At 33.6% G+C, this 20,663-nt stretch overlaps 1 protein-coding gene across 1 annotated transcript; it reads left to right on the top strand.

Moving 5' to 3' along the window:
• Positions 1–15,585: 15,585 nt before the first annotated feature.
• On the top strand, positions 15,586–18,363 carry LOC149141030 (alcohol dehydrogenase-like). The gene is made up of 10 exons (XM_089452701.1): positions 15,586–15,737; positions 15,857–15,993; positions 16,225–16,268; positions 16,346–16,668; positions 17,015–17,097; positions 17,204–17,279; positions 17,364–17,425; positions 17,566–17,661; positions 17,774–17,935; positions 18,022–18,363. Exons 1-10 carry the CDS (start codon positions 15,593–15,595, stop codon positions 18,130–18,132), a joined length of 1,239 nt encoding a protein of 412 aa, XP_089308827.1. The 5' UTR covers positions 15,586–15,592; the 3' UTR covers positions 18,133–18,363.
• The last annotated feature ends 2,300 nt before the right edge of the window (positions 18,364–20,663 follow it).

Below are 20,663 nucleotides of genomic sequence, written 5' to 3'. Positions count from 1 at the left end.
TTGTTTCATTGTGACCCGCAACCAAAATACATTGTATTTTGATAAAAAAAACCACCATGAAAATTTCATACTAAAAACTAACATCTCAATGTGATTGTACAAAGAAAATGGTGTGAAAACACTATGAAACAAATGTTGGGACATTGTAATCAAGGAAAATTTTAAGGATAGAAATTTATTTTAAAGTTTAGAAACCTTAGTGAATGTTACTAGTCGCAACATACAAAGTATACAAATGATTGAGGATAAGTTTGTAAAAATAATCAAATTTACAATGATTTTGTATAATGTTTGTAAAAGTCTGGTAATTTTTAAGGTTAAATAAATTTGTGCTATAAAATTTGGGTGAATCATTTTAAAAGAAAATAGAAATCGACGAATCAATTTTCTGGAAAAAAACATGGAAAATTAGCCCACCTATGAATATTAGCGCCTAAAATTTTCCCTGATTGTAATGAAAAATACTAGTGTAATGTAGTGACAAAAAACTAGCATCACAATTGTAATAAATAAAAGGAATAAACCTTTCCTTTTCTTGAACATTACACATCATCAAAACATAAAATTACACAACTAACATCACAATCTGGTAGTGCAAATAAAATGACATGAACATGAAACATAAAAATAAGTTTTATGTCTCAATTTCTTGAATAAATATCTTTGTCGCTATGTGACACATGATTGAGTAAAAACAATGTGTGAAATTGCTATGTAAATAAATTCTTAACCATGGAAAGAAAGAAAACTAGAGTTGCATTGTGGCAAATGGACTAAAGTGACAAAAAAACCAATTTAATACAATGTAAAACACATTGTTTGACATCAAAATGGCACAAAATTTTATCCAACGTCATTGTATGACAAATATTGTTTGATGTGGAAATGTGAAAAACATTCTCATAGTGCTATAATATGTATCAATGTATCCAATGATGCAATGTGAAAACCACTAGCGTAATGTGACATTATAAAACTAACAAATAATTTATCCAACAATGTGATATTGTCACAATTCATCCAACATCATAATGGGACAAAAAATTTCATACGGTGACATTACAAAACTAATAGCGTGATGTGGTTCTGTAATTTTTTTTGTGTAAAACTACAATGAAAATAAAAGTTGGGAAATTGTGATGGAAAAAACTAGCATCACAATGTGTTAAATGAGCTAACATGACAAGGGAACCAACTTCATATTGTGACAAATGAACTAACATGACATGTTATGACATGAAAATGGTACAAAAGTTTATACAACATCGCATTATGACAAATGTTGTCCAAGTTCGCAATGTTGCAAACATTGTTGCGATGTGACATTACATTGCAATTCCTCCAACATCACTATGTGACAAAAGATGTAATAGTGTAATATAAATTCCCAAAAACATGGACGTAAATTCCGAGTGTCACTACAATCAATCATTGTGATAATGGTATGCCATTAGGACATGCTTGACCGTAGTCCACATCATCACATAATCAACATAGTTAGACACGACCATCACATTCAACATAGTAAATCATAATGAACATATCCAAGATATAAAATATGATCAACCATAATTAACCTATTCAAACTTGGTTGGTGTTCAACCATGTTTAAAATAACTAAACGATGTTCAAACATGGTCACCATAATCAACCATGGTGAGCATGAGCATCCATGGATATCCATGGTCAATTTATTTATCAAGAATAATCAACATGGTCAACCATATTCATTTATTGTTCAACTTTTTCAACCATGGTCAACTACATTCAACCTTAGTCAACAATACCTAACCATAGTCAGCCATTCTATTACAAGCTCACTTGTCGTTGAACTAGTCGACCATGGTTAAAAGTTGACAAGAATTTCAACCATAGTGAACCACTCAATAATGACCAACCATGGTTAACATGATATTAATTAGTGGTTAACCATAGTTAACCATAATGGATCATTTTCAGTCCTTGTCACCAATTTCCTGCCATGGTTACCTATAGTGAATTCTCATCAGCCATGGCTAATCCTCATCAACCTTTTCAAACCATCATCAATCAACTTCAACCATGTTTCATCCTCTTCAAGCATTGCTAAACATGGTAGTCCATTATCAACAACAATGAACTTACTCAACTGTATGCTTTCTCAACCATACTTAACCATAGTCAACCATAATAAACCATAGTTAGTGATAATCGACCATCGTATACCATAGACAACTTGGGAAAACAAGGTCAACTCAGGTCAAATATGGCCAATCCATTTTCAATAATGGTTTCCATGGTCAACATCATTAATAGTGATAACCCATGGAAACATTGTTGAATATGGTCAACCATAGTCAAACTTGGCTTCCTAATTATCCATGGTTCACCACAGTCATATATAGCAAACACTCACAACCTTGGTAAACCATGTACAACCATAGTTAACCACATGTTGACCCTATTCAACCATGTTTGGCTAGGTTAACTATGGTCAGTCATGGTTAAGAAATCTCAATGATGGTGAAACATTGTCAAACATTGTCACTCACTACTACCCACGCTCAACCATACATAACCTTCATTAGTGAAATTCAACCATGATCAGCCATAGTTAGCCATGGTCAACCATAATCAATAATGGTCATCTCAAGTTAACCATAGTCAATTTAAAACAACCCATGCTCTACCCACTCTTTATGCCCAACCATAATAAACCATGATTAAATTGGTCGAACATGGTAAAATAGCGTCTCTATGGTTAAATATGGTGAACCATTATCCACATATTCAACCATCATATCTCATGAAAAACATGGTCAATAATGGCCAAATATGTCAAACCATGTCCATCCATAGTTAACATAGTCAATCCATTTTCATCATGCTCAACTATAATGAACCATTGTCAACCATTGTAACTCCACCAATCCTCAATCAACGATGTAAACCCATCCTCAACCATGGTCAACCTTGTTAACCCTCTTCAATTATTAATGAAGTTATTTTTCTAACATTCATTTAACATTAATGTAAAATAAAGCATGGTCAACATTAATGTAAAAATATAGCAATTGAAAATATTAATGCTACATTGTTCAATTAATATAACATAGATAAAATGATAGTATTTATGAATGGCCATGGTCAAACATAGTCATCCATGTTAATCCACAAGAAACCCTCTTCATCCTTAGTCAACTGTGCTAAACTAATATCAACCATAATCTTCCCCTTAATCCCTGGAATTGTGGTAATCATTGTTAATCATGGCCAACTAAGGTCAACCATGGTAATCATTGTCAATCATGGTCAGTGAAGGTCAACAATGGTAATCACTGACAAGAACGTTCAACTAAGGTCAATCATTGTAATCATTAACAACCATGTTCAACTGAAGTCAACCATGGTCTCCCTTAACCAACAATGGTAAACCCTTTTCAACCATGGTTTTCCTCATGAACCATGGTCAACCCTGTTAACCCTCTTCGACCATTAATTTAACTGTTTTTGTACAATTAATATAACATTAACATTAGCATTAATGTAAGATTGCATAGTTGATCATGGTTAGCCATGGTAACCATTAATGTTACGTTACTATATCCACGTAATAATGGCCAATCATGGACAATAATGGTAAACCAAGGTCAACCATAATATTTCGTCTTAATCCTTGGTCAACCATAGTAATCATAGTCAATCATGGTCAATTAAGGTTGACCATGGTCCATCTTGACCAACATTGGTCGACCCTCTTCAACCATGATCAACCTTGTGAACCATGGCCAATCTCGCCAATGCACTTCAACCGTCAACGAAATCATTTTTGTGAAATTAATGCTACATTAACATTAATATTAATGTAACATGAACCATTGTAAACCATGGTCAATAATAATGTAATAATGCATCAATGTCAGCATTAATGTGTCATTATTGGATTGACCTAACAACAATACATCAGTACATTAATGGTTGACCATGGTCAACCTTGGTCAACCCTTTTCAACATTGGTCAATTGTGTCAACCATGATCAACCTTATTAGTCCTGAGTAACCATAGTCAACCATGGTCAATCAATCCACCCCCCACATGTTAGCTGTCAACTAACAGAGCCAAATTTACTAATGTAGTTGATATGTGGCAACAATGAAAGTTTCCACCTTGTATATCCCAATTGATATATGAAAATGACATTGATTGACATATATAAGCCACATTAGTAAATGTGTTTGTTCCAGTAATAAAATGATTATAAGATGATAATTTTTATTGCACCGATAAGTGCTCTGTGTTATGAAACCAGCTCACAAAAATATAGAAAATATAGATCAACGCCTTAGAAATAAGCCTCTTCGATGGGGCAACCTCCTTTACATTATACAAATGAACGATTCTTAGATGATACAAATGACAATACCTCCTTTCTATATATAGGAGTCTAAGCGATCATAATATAATTAGAGCCGACATAACAATAATAATGTAAGGGCACAATAATAACAATAGTGGCCTTCTCTGGGGCACAATAATAACAATATGGGGACTACCTGGGCACAACGATATAATAAGGGGGTTGTCTTAATAATAATAAGGGGTTACACTAGTAGTATAAGGACCTAATAAGCCCCTCTCCTTCAAAAAGTGTTGTCCTCAACGCTTGAGTAGTTCTTGACGCTTCTGTACAAATTTCTTATCCTCCCATGTGGAATCTTTACGGGTAATTTCTTCCACTTAATGAGATACTCAAAAATTGATCAATTTTGTAGCTTTTAGGTTCTTGTTTCTGTGAATGCTCCACATTCCAATATGATTTTTCCTTCCTCGTAAAGTTCTGGAAATATTGTTTGAACTAGGATCTTCTACAACTTTTGAATGAGTGGCCACACTTCTTCATCCTTTTTCCATTCATCCCTTGCTTCGTGTATCCAATCTGGTTGGATAATGGAAATAGCACAAAACAATGCTTCCACATCCTCATCTTTTCTTGAGAGTGCATTTGCAATAACATCTTGCTTCTCTTTTTTGTAGATGATTTCAGAGTCATAACCCAACATATTTGTGACCCATTTTTTCTATTCTTCTAAAGATAATATTTTTTCTAAAAATTATTTAAGACTATCATGATCCATTTTTACCTTGAAGTGTCTTCCCATTAGGTAAGGTTGCCATTTCTTAAGTGCATGTAATATTGCCAACATTTCCTTCTCATAAATTGCTTACTTGAGATGTAGCTGTAAAAATACCCAATCACCTACATCAAAACTTCTTTCACTGTGATGTTGATCTTCCTATTGTTTCATTCGATTCTACACCAAAGTGGCATTATCCTTTAAAAGTTGGAGAACTTGTTGTTGATGCTTGATGTGATATTTCACTGCTTGAATATTTTTCTTCTTGATATGTCCTTCTATCTTGAGAGTTTGAGGAGTGGTAATTTCTTCGAATGCATTACAAGATATGGTTGGATTCATTTCTTGATGCTTGATGTGATCTTTCACTTCTTGAACATTTTTCTTCTTGATATGTCCTTCTATCTTTATAGTTTGAGGAGTCGTAATTTCAGCCAATGAATTACAAGATATGGTCAAATTCATTTCTTCTTTCTCGATATGATTTTTCACTTCTTGAACCTTTTTGTTCTTGATGTGTCCTTCTCTCTTGAGAGTTTGAGGAGTGGTAATTCTTGTCAATTCTTTACAAGATATGGTCGGATTCATTTCTTATTTCTCTGGGGTTGGTTCCTGGTGTATATCCTCTTCTTTTGATGTTTCTTGATCCTTTTCTTCCTCCTCTTCATAATCTATGTAAAATAATTTCTTCTTAGCACACTTATGACCTTTAGTGTATTTTTTGTCACAATTGTAACAAAGCCCTTTTGCTATTTTTTCTTCCAGTTGTTGTGGTGTCAACCTTGTAGTTTGTGGAAGGATAGGAGAAACAATACTTCCATCTTTATAGTTGTGAGGGGTAGACTTCCTTGTTTCCATAATTTTTCTTTGCACTTTTCTTTCCCTCTCCAATGAATCAGGTTCCCAATGATGAACCTCATGTTGAATGTTATCATTTAAAGTCCCTATGAAGACATCAATCCTCTACTTCTCTGGAATATCATTTTCCCTTCTATTAAATTTTTGAAAGTCCTCAATGTTCTCTGGCATTGAACAGTTTTGTTTCAGATTTATCAATAGGCTAAAGAAGGTGCTTCTCTTTGTATCCTCATAATGTGCTATCATTTCCTTCGTGAAAATTCACCACGTAACAAGTGGTTTAGGAGAACAAAGCCCTTTATACCATAAAAATTGATCTTGTTCTAAATAATTAGATGTAATACGTACCTTTTGTAAGATTGGTACGCCAAGTAGATCAAAATATTTCTCCATCTGTACTATCCAATTTATGGGATCCTTTCCATCAAACTTCCTCATCTCGCTTTTTCTTTTATTTTATTTTACAAGCTCAATCTTGAAACGATTGTAAATATGTAATTTCAGATCTCTAAGTTCTAAAATTTCGTCCTATAATAGCCCTTTGAGTCCTCCTTCTAACCCAGACATTCTGATCAAGCTTGGATTCTCTAAGGAAGCGTTATGTAAAATCTCCCGTGATGACTCGATTATAGACTGGTTCAGTAGAGCGAACTTGTACGAAGTGCCACATGTCAATTTTTCAACCTTAGCACCTAAAACCGACACACAAAAACCTATAGTCCATCCTCTTTCTGTAACTTCTTACAAAATTTCAATTTCATGCTCAGAGAGAAAGTTATGACGATTTTCCCAAGGTCACATGTTTACGATGTAATTGGGGAGCCTGCAGAAACCCTAAATGTCTTAGATTATATCTCTGAAAATATAGCGAGACAAGATCTGAAATTCGAACCCAAGCTTCACCAAGATTTTGGTTCAAATGGGTTTTAATTTCAGAGTCTGAACCTTCGTAGAAAAAATAATTATAGCGAACATTCCACGATGACTTGTTTGAGATGAAATTCTGGAGCTTGCAAAAACCATAACTTCCTCAGATCATATCTCCGAAAATATAGCGAGACAAGATCTAAAATTTAGACGCAAGATTCAGACCAAATTTTTCTCAAATGGGTTTTGTTTTTTAGCTTCTGAAACTTCGTAGAAAAACGTTATAGCGAAAATTCCATGATGACATGTTTAGAGCAGCGAAACCCTAGGATCCACAACTCTGATACCAAATGTTATGAAACTAGCTCACAAAAAAGATAGAAAAGATAGATCAACACCTTATAAATAAGGTCTTTGAGGGGGAAACCCCTTTTACATTACACAAATGTAGATTCTTGGATGATGCAAATGACAAGACCTCCTTTCTATATATAGGAGCCTAAGGGGTCATAATATAATCAGAGCCAACATAACAATAATAATGTAAGGGCACAATAATAATAATAGTGGGCTTCTATGGTCCACAATAATAACAATATGGGGACTACATGGGCACAACAATATAATAAGGGGGTTGTACTAATAACAATAAGGGGTTCAACTAGTAGTATAGGGAACTAACACTCTACAACCTAGTATAGGGTATATGTGTAGGTATTATGTAAGTATGTAAACAATTTCAAATGATTTGAGTTTAATTAAACAATAATTAAAAATGTAAACACTTAAATGTTGGCTCAATTAATAATAAAAAGTTAAAAATATAAATAAAGAGTTAAAAATAATATAAACCCCAATATCGAGATGAGCGTAATCATTTAAATCTTGCCCCAATTAATAATAAAAAGTTAAAGTCATAAAATAATAAAATCTTAACCAGGAGATGAGTGTAATCATTTAAATGCTGCCCCAATTAATAATAAAAAGGTTAAAGTAATAAAATAATAAAATCTTAACCATGGATATTCGCCCCCACTTTTGCATTGATATTATGAACTTGTGATTAGTTTTTGTTAATGCCATGGTCAAATACCACATCTTATCATTACCACATGCCAAATTATCATAACTTATTTTACAATCAAAATATTTTATAACAGTATGACAAGATTATTATCCATCGATATTCACTCCTACTTTACCATGAATATTATTAACCCCAAATAGACTTTGTTACAATACCATGGCTTATCAATACTACAAAATCAAAAAGCATAACTTATTTCAAAATCAAAATATTTTATAAAATAATTTATTTTAATTTAAGTTAATTATTTATTTATTAGCTATGGGAATTTGCAATGGCATCAGCAAGAACTAAAAGGTAATAATGGAAAATTATTTAATACAGGCTAGCAATGACATGGAAAAGTGCAAAAGGAAAATGAAGAAATGTCACTTCATTAAGTGGGGAAGAGTAAGAGACAAGAAAAGGAGAAAGATAGTAAAATAATATGCATGAAAAGGAAAATGAAGGAAAAGCAAAAGAAAAGAAAATAATTTGGAGAGACATCATTATAGCGTTATATTTCAAGAAAAAGAGAGGAAAAAGGGAAGAGAGAACAACTACAACAAAATAAAGAGAGCACTTAGACATAAATAAGACACAAGAAAGAAAGAAAATGGCAAGCAAGGAAAAGCAAGGGAGCACAAGAGGAATTGGATCAACAGAAATCAAGTGTAGAAATCAAGCAAGGAATGGGAATTTCCTAAAGTGACAATCATGTACAACCTTGCCTTTTTCATTTCCTGAATATCCATAGTATAGTGAGTTTTCATTTTAGTTGAGCTTTGGATTACCAATGGATTTGGATCCAGTTGAGGTGGTATTAGGAAAATCCCAAGGGTTGAGGGTGGAGATGGTTTTCTTCGGGAAGCTCTTGATAGCTAGGTGGAGACAAGAAAATTCCTTTGGGTATGGTGAAGAAATCCTGAGGCTTCCTAGCTTTTGCTAATTTGGTCATTTGTGGACAAGTTTAGGTGAATTCACTATGTCTTGATGGTGGAGGTGGTTTAACCTCTAGATTCCTTGTTTGTTTATGTTTTGTTTTATCGCATGTGATCCCATATTCCTTCTTGGAATATGGCATAAGGGTGATTAGCCTGAAAGAAAGATTTGGTTTAGTCCCAATCTATGATTGGGTAGTATGTGGAAGTCCCTAACTTGGTTGACACTATGCATATGTTAATATGTTTTATTTCTTATAGAGATTAATGAGAAGAATTATTGGTTATTATGTTGATTTTATGGTTGGTTTGTCATGGCCTCATTCTGGTTAAATGCTAGTTACAGGCATCCTTTATCTCCTATTATAGGTTGTTCTCTTGTTATTGATCTTGTTCATGATGTGATAATTTATTGATTGGTTGATATGAATGAATGAGCTAATATATGTTTGTTACAACTAGTATGAGAGGGAAGTGAGCCTTCTATATGAACATCTAGTAAGACTAATGAAACAATGAACAAGAATAAATGACTAACATGTGTTGTGTAATCATGAGCAAGAACAAAGCTCAAAAACTTTGTAGATGAAGTTATGAGAAGTTATCGGTAATTGGCCTGTAGGCTAGCCTTGATATTAGAGGACAAAGTACCTAGCAACAGGCATAGAACTAGAAAATTTTGTCTACATCCACACTAAGGATAGTTTGTGCATGTGACTATAGCTCTTTGGCCATGCTAGTAGCCATGCATGCATGCAGTTGGGCAATAACATTAGGTTGAAGGGTGGCCTATGCTTACAAAAAGTGATCACCAGGAAAAAATGATTTGATGTTAATGCAGCCATGTGTCCTTGGGTGTTGCAAAAGTTTTTGGACAAGTGGAGCCCATTCCCATAACTAGTTCTTAGATTTTGGGTCATGCATAGTAAATCTCAACTCATGTTTAACCTGGTGAGCTTGTAAAAGTGGGTGAATGTTGATGAGGTGTTACACCAAGGGTGGAATAGACCTACAACCCTACCTGTACTAGCTGCCTAGCTTGTGACCTATTCTAGAGGGGAAGAAGCACCCAAAATACTCCAAAAATATTTCCAGACCTTGCTCAAGAAATATAACTTCCTCCTACTCCTTATTCAAACTTGCAATAGATACAAAAATCCACATGAACCTTCCCAGATTCAACCTCAAGTCATGCGTTTGTTCTCCTATGCTACTCGGTCCTGAAACTAGCTCAAACTAACCTTAAACATCCACATCATGTCATCTTCTTGAGCTCAGTTGCTTCAGAGATTTGTTTCTTATGGGAATATGCAGTTGGATGTGTGGAAATGCCTCCACACTTGACTTCTATTTATACCTTTCCATGTGGCTCCATCAAACATCCCATGTGGCACACATAAACCTCAAGTCGACCTGGCTTGTATGCCACATTAACATACAACTACACATAAAAATTAATATCTTAGCATAGGCATCTCATATTTGTTTGATTTTCACTTCCCCTTTCTCCTCTAAGCTTCCTCTAACACTTCCATGTATCAAATTAGTCAAACTACTCATGGTTTCACACCCATCAACTTGCGTGCAAAGCCCACATACTTGGTTTCTAATCCCACAAAGCCATTTGTAGCACTCCAACCTACAAACCTCGAACATTAGGGCTTGAAGTACCTCCCAAGCTATGAAATATAAACAATAAACCTTTGTTAACCATGGTCAACGATGATCAATCGATCCACCCCACACATACTCACTATCAGCTAGCACACCCATATTTACTAATGTGGTTAACATAGCCCAAACGTTGGCATTTTCCACCTTTTATACTCCAATTGGCATATGAAGATGATGTTGATCAACGTTTATCAACCACATCAGCAAATGTGGTTGTTCTATTATATAGATTATGGTAACTTAATAAACATATTTGTAATATAATGTGCACATCAATAATGCCTCATAAATTACATTGACACCAAAAATTATAGGTTTCATAAAAAAAAACATCATTTGCATTGATGCAAATTTTAAAGTAGAAATATTGTATGCAATAAAGTATCTACTAATTTATAGGTAAAAAGAAGTAAAAAAAAGTTCTTGGCCAAGAAAATTTGAACTTGGCAACCCTTTTGAATAGAACTAGGGTGAAAATTAAATAAGGAAATCCTTTAAAAAAATAAGGGGAAGTTAAATGGTAAATCCATTCAAACAAAATTGTGGCGAGCCAATCAATGGAAATCCTTTTGGCGAAAACTAAGGTAATTTGAGTAAGGCATCAACATTATACATGTGAATTGTAGAGATGAAATGCAATGTTGAGACACAAATACATATGGAAATGGAAATGTAAACCCTAAATATAAAGCCAAATTAAAAATAGAGGGTCAAAATATAGAGATGAACTAGTTGAAATGTAGAGCAGGCCATTAGGTATTAGTGTTATGTATGTGAAATGTAGATCAAATCCAAGGCACAATAGAAATGTGAAGTCAAAATGCAAATCTAATCTAGATTATTAGATAAAATTGTATAGTTGTAGAGATAAAATTAGGGCCAAGATAGAAATACATATGGAGATGGAAATGAAAATCCTAAATATAAAGCAAAATTGAAAATATATGGCCAAAATATGGAGTTGAACTAGTTGAAATGTAAAGCTTCGCATTAGTATTAGTGTTATGTATGTGAAATGTAGATCAAAGCCAAGGCACAAAAAAAATGTGAAGTTAATGAAAAGCTAAACTAGGTTAAGATAAAAAAAAATGTATAGTGTAACTATGGTAGGACAACATATGAAATGGTGAGCAACAAAATATAGGAAACCATACAAAATGGTGAAATATCAAATTTGGAAATTTTGAGAAATTCAATTTTTCTAAAATTTAGTACTTGATTTTGAGCTAAAGACATTCTAGTTGATCACCTGACCAAACACAGTAGAAGACCAAGTGGACCACTAGTTGAGTTTAGTGATGCTTAATGTTATCAATATTGAGGTGCATAGTGGTAAGCTATATAAATGTAAGGAAATAGGCCATACATGGGCCTATATTATGACTATAGTGGCCACAATGCATATCATTGTTGGTTCTCTATACTAGTGGGGTAGAAAGTGGAACAGGATTCATGAGAATAAGGGGTCAATCTCTAGCAATAGCATTGAGGAAAAATTGTTCCCTTGGCTTGGAAATGATAAAGTCCTTCAAGGGTAGGGACACAAAATACCTAAACTTATGGACTTGTATTGGCAGGTGAAAACTCTTATTACATGTTCCATAAAAGAAAGTGGATCATAGCATAATGAAATACTGAAAATGTTTGACTAGTTAAACTAGAAGTATGATAATATTATTAATTCCATTTCGAGAATAGAGGTTGATAGTGAGGACAGATTGGGAGTAAAGGATGACATATAAATGGAAGAGGGTATGAGTGATACAAAGGCATACTAAGAGACAACACTTTCATTATGCATAAATGTGATTTTTAACCATGATCCTAAAGATTAGTTTTTATTTTTCCATATGATGTAGTTTGGCCTTTTTTTTATCACATATATTATTATAAAGCAAATCCTAAATAATCTCTATTTATTCTAACATTACTTTTCAATCAAACTTTAATTAATTCTCATAAAAAATTAATAAAATATTATATAAATATATATAACTAAACCCCTCATAAAATATCCATTATAAATAAATTATAATTTTATTATATATTTAATACAGAAAGAATATATATATATATAATATCAGTATGAAAATGAAATAGTTTATATACTTTGTTATCTAGCATCATTATCATGTGGTGATCTTAAAATATAATAACACCCGATAATACCTTTAACAACTAGATTTCTCATACAACATAAGTTATTCTACTTCTTTGCATTATTTTTTGTACTTGGAAATGATTTACTAAAATTATAGGGATATAAATTAAACACATAGCATTCTAATCACATGACAATAGAACATTATACATGCTAGATGTGTAAATATGAGGATGTAACATGAGAGACACATAACTTTTAGGACATGACAGAGTTAACATGTTACACGACACACATCCACAAAATGTTAAAAAGGTATATATCCGTATACACACCATCACAAAATATTTAAAAATAGACACATACCCGTAATACTATTATGGGTAGGATTATTACAATGTCTTATGGTTTAAAGAGTATTTTGGAATACAATGCATTTAATTTCTCATAAAACCAATAAAATTATGTAAATTTAGTGACTTATATAAACTCGCAAAATATTTAAAAATAGACCCATACCCGTAATACTATTATGGATAAGATTATTACAATGTCTTATGGTTTAAATTCTATTTTGGAATACAATGGATTTAATTCTTCATAAAACCAATAAAATTATGTAAATTTAGCGATTTATGTAAACTCGCAAAATATTTAAAAATAAACACATATACGCAAAATATTTAAAAATAGACACATACCCGTAATGCTATTATGGATAAGATTATTATAATATCTTATGGATTAAATTGTATTTGGGAATATAATGGATTTAATTTCTCATAAAACCAATAAAGTTTTGTAAATTTAGTAACTCATTTAAATTTAACATGCTAGTCTAGTTGTAGTTTAATAAGGTTTTACTGAAAAAATAATGGAATTTTTCTACCATCAAAAAAATGATTCAAACACTTCCAGAATTAGATTTCTTAAGTTTTTTTACAAAATTCCGATAAGATTGTGACTCAAATAAACAATGTTTCTACAATTTAATACTAACATTTTTCCAATTTATAATCAATTTGTATAAAAACAAAATTCTATTTAAAAAACACTGTATACATAAAAATTATATTATAAAAATATTATAAAATTAAATTACTTTTCCTTCATTTATGGTAAAAAAATTTATTGTTTATGTTTGTCTCATAACATCTAACAGACATATTATGGATAATTCTTCGATTGATTCCACCCTGGTAGTTCTCGCATCCAAACAGGCTCAGATTTCAGTACAATAACAAGGAACCGCGGGCTTAAGCATTATGACAATTTGGATCAAATGGTTTAGGTTATAATATGGATTTTAGATATGAATTTTACAAGAGGGTGATATGAATTTTATAAAGGGGAATCTTATTTACAGTTGGGTAGCTTGAGTGATTGAGAATAAGGTCGGTCTTTTCGTTTATACAGTTTAAATTTATCAGAATTATTAAAATTAGTTCAATCCATTGTTGAAGTAATTTATATAATTATTAATGTTATAGGTTATAATTTAGTTTGAAAAAAAAAATTAGAATTTTATTTTTTTCCAAAAATGTTTATCATATGTTTTTAAATTATATTTTTATTGATCCAATATCATCAAAAATCTCTAGAATATTTAATATGCTGAAACTTAATAGCTATAATTCAAATTTCTCTAAATTTTTACCAAATTTTTACTAAAATCATACCAAAATTTCCATTATTTTCTCAACAAAATTATGACCTAATTAAACTACTCTATACTTTATAACCAATATCAACCTTTTCCACTACCACTATAACACTTTAGTGAAATCTAATAAAGAGGTCAAGTTCAAATATATCCCAAAAATGACCCTGGTCAATGCTCCAACAATTTTAACTGCTACCCCACGAAATACCGAACAGTTTTTTTTTAATTAATAGGACATACGAATATTTTGTTTATTAAGATGACATAGTACAGATTAATTCGATAAGAACGAATGACCTGCGGACGTCCACCTCACTAACTACTACAGTGATTGAGTCTGCAACGTGGACGTTCAAAGGCCACTGCATTCTGTGATCGAATTCTTTCCACTCACATATCAATAAAAATAGTCATTTTCCGATTCAATGAATGGGTAGAAACCGTTGGGATCAATAGATGTTTGAGGGCTCTGCCTTCATTTGGTTTTGATTTGATTTCTAAATTAATTCCCATCTAACTTTAACAGAGTTAAAGTCGATGTAATATTAATTTACCATTAACGAAGATGCTGATGTAGGTCTTCGACAGAATTCAATCACTTCCGAGTTTCACTTTCTCAAGTGTTTTATGAGTAAATTATATTTTTTTGCTTTGAAAGTTATGGAAATTTTGGTTATATTTTAAAAAAGATTGGCAGGGATTTTTGTAAATCCAAGTAAAAGATGTTAAAATTTATAATTTTAAGGGTTCTATAAATTTTTAATGGTACTGAATCTATTTCCACCATTAAAAATATGTTTCAAACACTGCATCTATTTAGTAATTGTTTTGTTTGGAAATTATTCAATAAATATTCAATTAATGTATAGATATCGTTGGTATCATTCATTGTTGCAGATTGAAGTAAAAATTAAATCCTATCTAACTTTAACAAAGCTAAAGTCCTTACTATTAATGAAGATGCTACTACATCAAGCTGGAAGTTAGAGGTCTTGGCAGAATTCAATGACTACAACACTCAATTTTCCAACTATTATATGGTTTTGGCAATACATATTAGAGTTTGTAATTTAGAAATGGTTTTTACGAATAATTTATAACAAAAGTTTGTCTCAACATAAAAAAAATCAGTGCAATCCAAAAATTAACTCAACTTTTTTTCACTAGGTTCAACTTCTTAAGTCGCTCCCTTGTACATTAATAGCTAAGTGTACTTTCATATTTGAACACTTTATGGCTGATTTGAATACAGATCTCAATATTCATTACACTTGTATCCACATTCCATTATAAATATGCAAAGGCAAATGATTTTGAAACTGAAATACATGGGGAGTGTTTCGAGTTGTAGAATCATGGGAGAAGCATTCAGCGGAAACAGCGATATGAATCATCTCAATGAACGATTTCAAAGAATGGGTAACACAGCTGGTGATGTCATCACTTGCAGAGGTAAATTTATAGATTTTTTCAATTGAAGTTGAGTTCCGATTTTAGATTTGTTGGATTGTTTTGCTGCAAAATCTTGGTTAAGGAAGGAGATATAATGAATTTTTTGAAATATCAAGCAGCGGCCGTAGCATGGGGGCCGAAGCAGCCACTGGTTATTGAAGAAGTTCAAGTAGATCCACCGAATTCCATGGAAGTCCGTATTAAAATCACCCACACCTCCCTCTGCCACACCGACGTTACTTTCTGGATGCAAGAAGTCAGTGTAACGTTTGCTCATTACTTCGTTATTAATTACAATAAATTTTGGGGAACCCTTTTTTCTTAGGATATTTAAATGAAGAGTCGTTTTCGGTCCAATTACAGGAAGGATTACTAATCCTTAGGAATTGGAATAAACTTGAACCCACTGAACCCTAGACCTGAATTTTTTTCATAGCTTCATCTTATTTCAAGGCTAAGCCTATCTGTCTTTGTACATGGCATGCAGGATGAGAAGCTATTTCCACGCATATTCGGCCACGAGGCTTCAGGGTAAGTATGTTTTATTGCACTATTGTTTTCATCACAATCAAAGAAAATGTTCATTGGGAACCTGTGACGAATTGCAGAATAGTAGAAAGCGTGGGAGCAGGTGTAACAGATCTAAAGGAAGGAGATCATGTGCTTCCTTTGTTCGCTGGGGAGTGCGGCGATTGTGTTTATTGTAACTCCAAGAAGACTAACTTATGTGGAAAGTTCAGAGTGGATGCCTTCAGAACCGTGATGCAGAGTGATGGAAAATCTCGATTCTCTGTTCGTGGGAAACCGGTCTATCATTTCATGACGTCAACGTTCAGCGAGTACACAGTTGTTGACTATGCCTGTGTTGTTAAAATAAATCCCAACGCTCCTCTCGAAAAAGCATGCCTTCTGAGCTGCGGAATAGCCACAGGTACGTGAGCCCTTTCATCACTAATTTTCCTTTCAATTCAGATATCAATCAGTTTTTAACCTAAAATTTCAGTCATGTAGTATCTCAACCTAAAAATCTCATGTAGTATCTTAACCTAAAATTTCTCAGTTTTATTTTATTTGTTATACATCATTTAAAAAACCCGAATGCCATATGGCGAAACTTCCACTAACCAAAACCTGTTCGTAGATGTTGCGTACACAAACTGGACTGGGACATCGTTAACCCTAAAATCATTCATAGATAGAAACCCATCGGTGAGCGTTGCAGACACAAATAGAAATATGATCCCTTAACAATTCATCTTAACAATATCGATCTGCAGGTGTTGGTGCTGCATGGAATACAGCTAACGTAGAGCATGGCTCGACAGTAGCCATCTTTGGTCTCGGCTCAGTCGGCCTTGCGGTCAGTAAATTTTCCCCAAATTCACATCTTGACCTCTCTTTTCTTGTCACGAAATTTTCAGTCTTTTTCGTTACTTACTTATCTGGTTCACCCTGTATTCTCGAAGGTTGCTGAGGGCGCCAGATTGAGCGGAGCATCCAAAATAATTGGAGTTGACACCAACCCTAACAAGTTCCCCAAAGGTATATGAACAGATCCACACTTCTGCAACTTGTAAAGTTGTTAAACGTACAGACTCAATCCAATTTTTTCTTAATTCGCTGCAGCCATGGCCCTAGGAGTGACCGAATGCATCAACCCTAAGGACCACTCCAAGCCCATACACGAGGTATGTTTTCATGTCCTTTTCAATAAATCAGAACATCTGAAATTATGTATAGCTGAATGCAATAGTCATTATTTTGTTTCATCCTTAGGAGATCCTGTAAGTTCAACTCTTATTAGGTTAAGAGGTCAACTTTCTGGCAGGTGATACAAGAAATATCGGATGGAGGCGTAGATTACAGCTTCGAGTGCGTTGGACATGCAGATATAATGTACCAGGCATTCTTATCTGCACACGATGTAATGTTCATCTTTTTTCTTTGCCTCGTTCTCAAGAATTTATAATAAGGTTTCTTTCAAGTCCTTGCAATGCAACTGACTATGTACTTTAATGTGCATTAATGTACCGCAGGGTTGGGGTTTGGCAGTGCTGGTTGGAATTGATGCAAGCTCACGAAAGATAAGCTTTAGTCCAATGGAATTTTTCGATGGAAGGAGGATTGACGGATCAACTTTTGGGGGATGGAAGGCGAAAACCCAACTACCCGACCTGGTTGAAAAATGCATGAACAAGGTGCAAGCACATGCATGACATGTGTTAATTTTCAAATTTTGTGTTTAATTGGTGAAAAATATCAACATTTTCTGTGTTTGTTGCAGGAGATCAGAGTGGAAGAATTTATTACCCATGAGTTGCCTTTCTCCGATATAAACAAAGCATTCGATTTATTGTTAAGCGGCAATTGCTTGAGCTGTGTGCTGCATCTTTGATCGAAGCGCGGTGTCGAATTATCCGCCACTAAGTTCTCTCGCTGAGAATCGACCTTTGAAATTGTCTTAAGTGATTTAGCCAATCTTTGCTCTGGTCATAATGCTTTTTGCATTTTCGTCTCCTGTGCTACTGTGCCCCACTACCGGCCCGGACAGCGTATGATAATAATGTATTTTGTAGTTTTCACTTTTAATTCAATTATAAAATGATAATATGAACAATATTGTATATTTTGATGGTTCATTTTCATCATGTTTAATCTAATTATAAAATGATAATGAGATATTAATTTTTATAAAAATGAGTGCTGATCTATTAATGATTAATGGTACACCTTTCCAGATATTCATTATTGTTTTTTTTTTTTGGAAATTATGGAAATTTAGGTCATATTTTGAAAAAAATGGGTAGAGATTTTTCTAAATCTAAGTAAAAGCCGTCCAAATTCATAATTTTAAGTGTCCTAAAAGTTTTTGATGGTGCTGAATCTATTTTCACCATCAAAGATATGATTCAAACACTGCCTCTACAAGATATTTTTTACAAAAATTTACCCTATTTTGACCATCCAAACAATTCCTCGACTTCCATAAACAACTCTATTAAGTAATGATAAAATAATGATCTTGATTGCTGTGCCATTTTGTCAAGGTATTGATGAATGACGAACAAAACCACATATCAATAAAGATATTCATCGCGTAATCATTATTATAATTTTTGTCAAGGTATTAATAAATGACGAGTAAAACTACACAACAATAAATACCATTATTTTATGGTCATGATAGATAGTAGATTGAGATGTTAAGCTAGTTTCTACGAGTGGGAATAGATGTCTAATTGATATATTTTAGCCAATAGGAAGCTATACATGTATGTACAGTTAGAGAAGTAAGGCAAGAGTTATGAGAAGGAAATACATGTATTTACCGTTAGAGAAGTATGGCAAGAGTTAAGGAGAAGGAAATTTGAGGGACAACACGAGAGTTTAGGGTGAGAGTTATTTAATTCTCTATAAATACATTGTTATGAGAAGTTAATGGAAAGCATTTTTATTTGTATATGAGTTATGGATGCCTCGGCTTTTGTGTAGTTAGATTGTGCATGTGAAGTGTAAATTTGGTGTTGGAATAGTAGGAACATTGTTCTAATGGTTAAAACTCTGAGGTCTCATAAACTTGTTAGCTCATGATGAATTAGGGTATAAAGTGACTCTAGGCAATCTATTAGAGAACCAAAGTAAGGATGCTAAGTTTATGAAATAGAGAAAGCGAGAAAGGCTCGGAGTGGACAAACCTACCAAATGGCAAGAAGAAAGTTGTTTGAAATTGAGATCGAGCCATGACACTCATCAAGTTTGGCTTTAAATCCTAGCGTTGAGGCATAACACCACGTTTCCTTGGATGAGAGTGTGAGTGCAGAGTTTTAACACTAGGTGCCACTAGCATTGTTCCAAAAAAATATAACCATGGGTAACCAAGTGGTTTGGCGCCAACGTGGAGTCTGGTCCCCCACCCCGTTCCCTCCTGGTTGAACTATTGTAAACCAAAGGGGCCCCACAGTGAACCAAAGCCATAGATCAATGGGTTCTCATGAGCATGACGCATCCCAACTATCTAACATGAACGTACATTAAAGCAGGACCCGCGACATAGTTTTTGATTGCTGACACCCCTCAAAACCGCTTGACACTTTTTCTTATGTCAGAGGGGGAGCTCCCTTGCAATTCACCTGCACCATAGATTTATGTCCATCAATCACAATCGTAGAGTATGAAGGGCCCATGGGAGAAACTAATGAAGCTATAAGCACCAAGTCACTTAAGTATAATTCCTTTCGCTCAAAACCAAGAAATTTGGGCAATGGTATAATCGACATTCACATTGAGCGTTTGGTTCTATGGAAGAAAGGGGAGGTCACGAGCCAACTCCCTTCGGGGCTAAGCCTAGTTATGTAGTAATGTGAGGAAGTAATGCATCAACATGGCCTAATGTTGTGATAGAAGGGTTAAAAAGTAAATGCTCAATCATGGGTCAGAACTCTACAGTGTTAGCTACACCATATGGCATCAGAACACAATATTCACTCTTTGGGGATTGAGAAGTGACTAGAAGATATTTGTAGCCAATAGAAAAAGTTTAAAAGAGTGCTTGTGAAAGAGAAGAATGAGTCAAAGAACTAGGGATAGTTGGTGAGATAACAAAGAGTTTAGTGGTAGAGCATCTTGAGAAGGATTTCAAGAAAGGGAACTAGAGGAAGAATGTAGGAGTAAATCGAGATACATGAACCCACAATAGAGAAGAGGATTTGGTGCAGATTGGAGGAATTCCAACCCAAAAGTAGAGTTGGGAAAATTGTTGAAGCAAGGAATGTAAAAGATTATGAAGATATTGTTATTAATGATACCTCACATGTAAAATTGGTCTTGTGGTTTATTTTAAGCTAGTGAAGGAGGAGATATTTGTAGGAAGGAGTAGGAGGAAAAGAATTATCGAACATAACACTTGCAAAAAAGAATTTGCAGAGA

The sequence above is a fragment of the Pinus tabuliformis genome, chromosome X (genome assembly GCF_031772625.1).
Source record: "Pinus tabuliformis cultivar Carrire ecotype Pingquan chromosome X, CPIR1, whole genome shotgun sequence".
Classification (NCBI taxonomy): Eukaryota; Viridiplantae; Streptophyta; class Pinopsida; order Pinales; family Pinaceae; genus Pinus; species Pinus tabuliformis.
This window is presented reverse-complemented; position numbering and strand designations above follow the sequence as displayed.

Excerpts from the sequence above, each read along its gene's own strand:
- LOC149141030 (XM_089452701.1), top strand. The coding sequence starts at position 15,593 with ATGATTTTGAAACTGAAATACATGGGGAGTGTTTCGAGTTGTAGAATC. Across the intron at positions 16,269-16,345 it reads TTCGGCCACGAGGCTTCAGG|AATAGTAGAAAGCGTGGGAG; the intron begins GTAAGTATGTTT and ends GACGAATTGCAG. Across the intron at positions 17,662-17,773 it reads CATTCTTATCTGCACACGAT|GGTTGGGGTTTGGCAGTGCT; the intron begins GTAATGTTCATC and ends AATGTACCGCAG.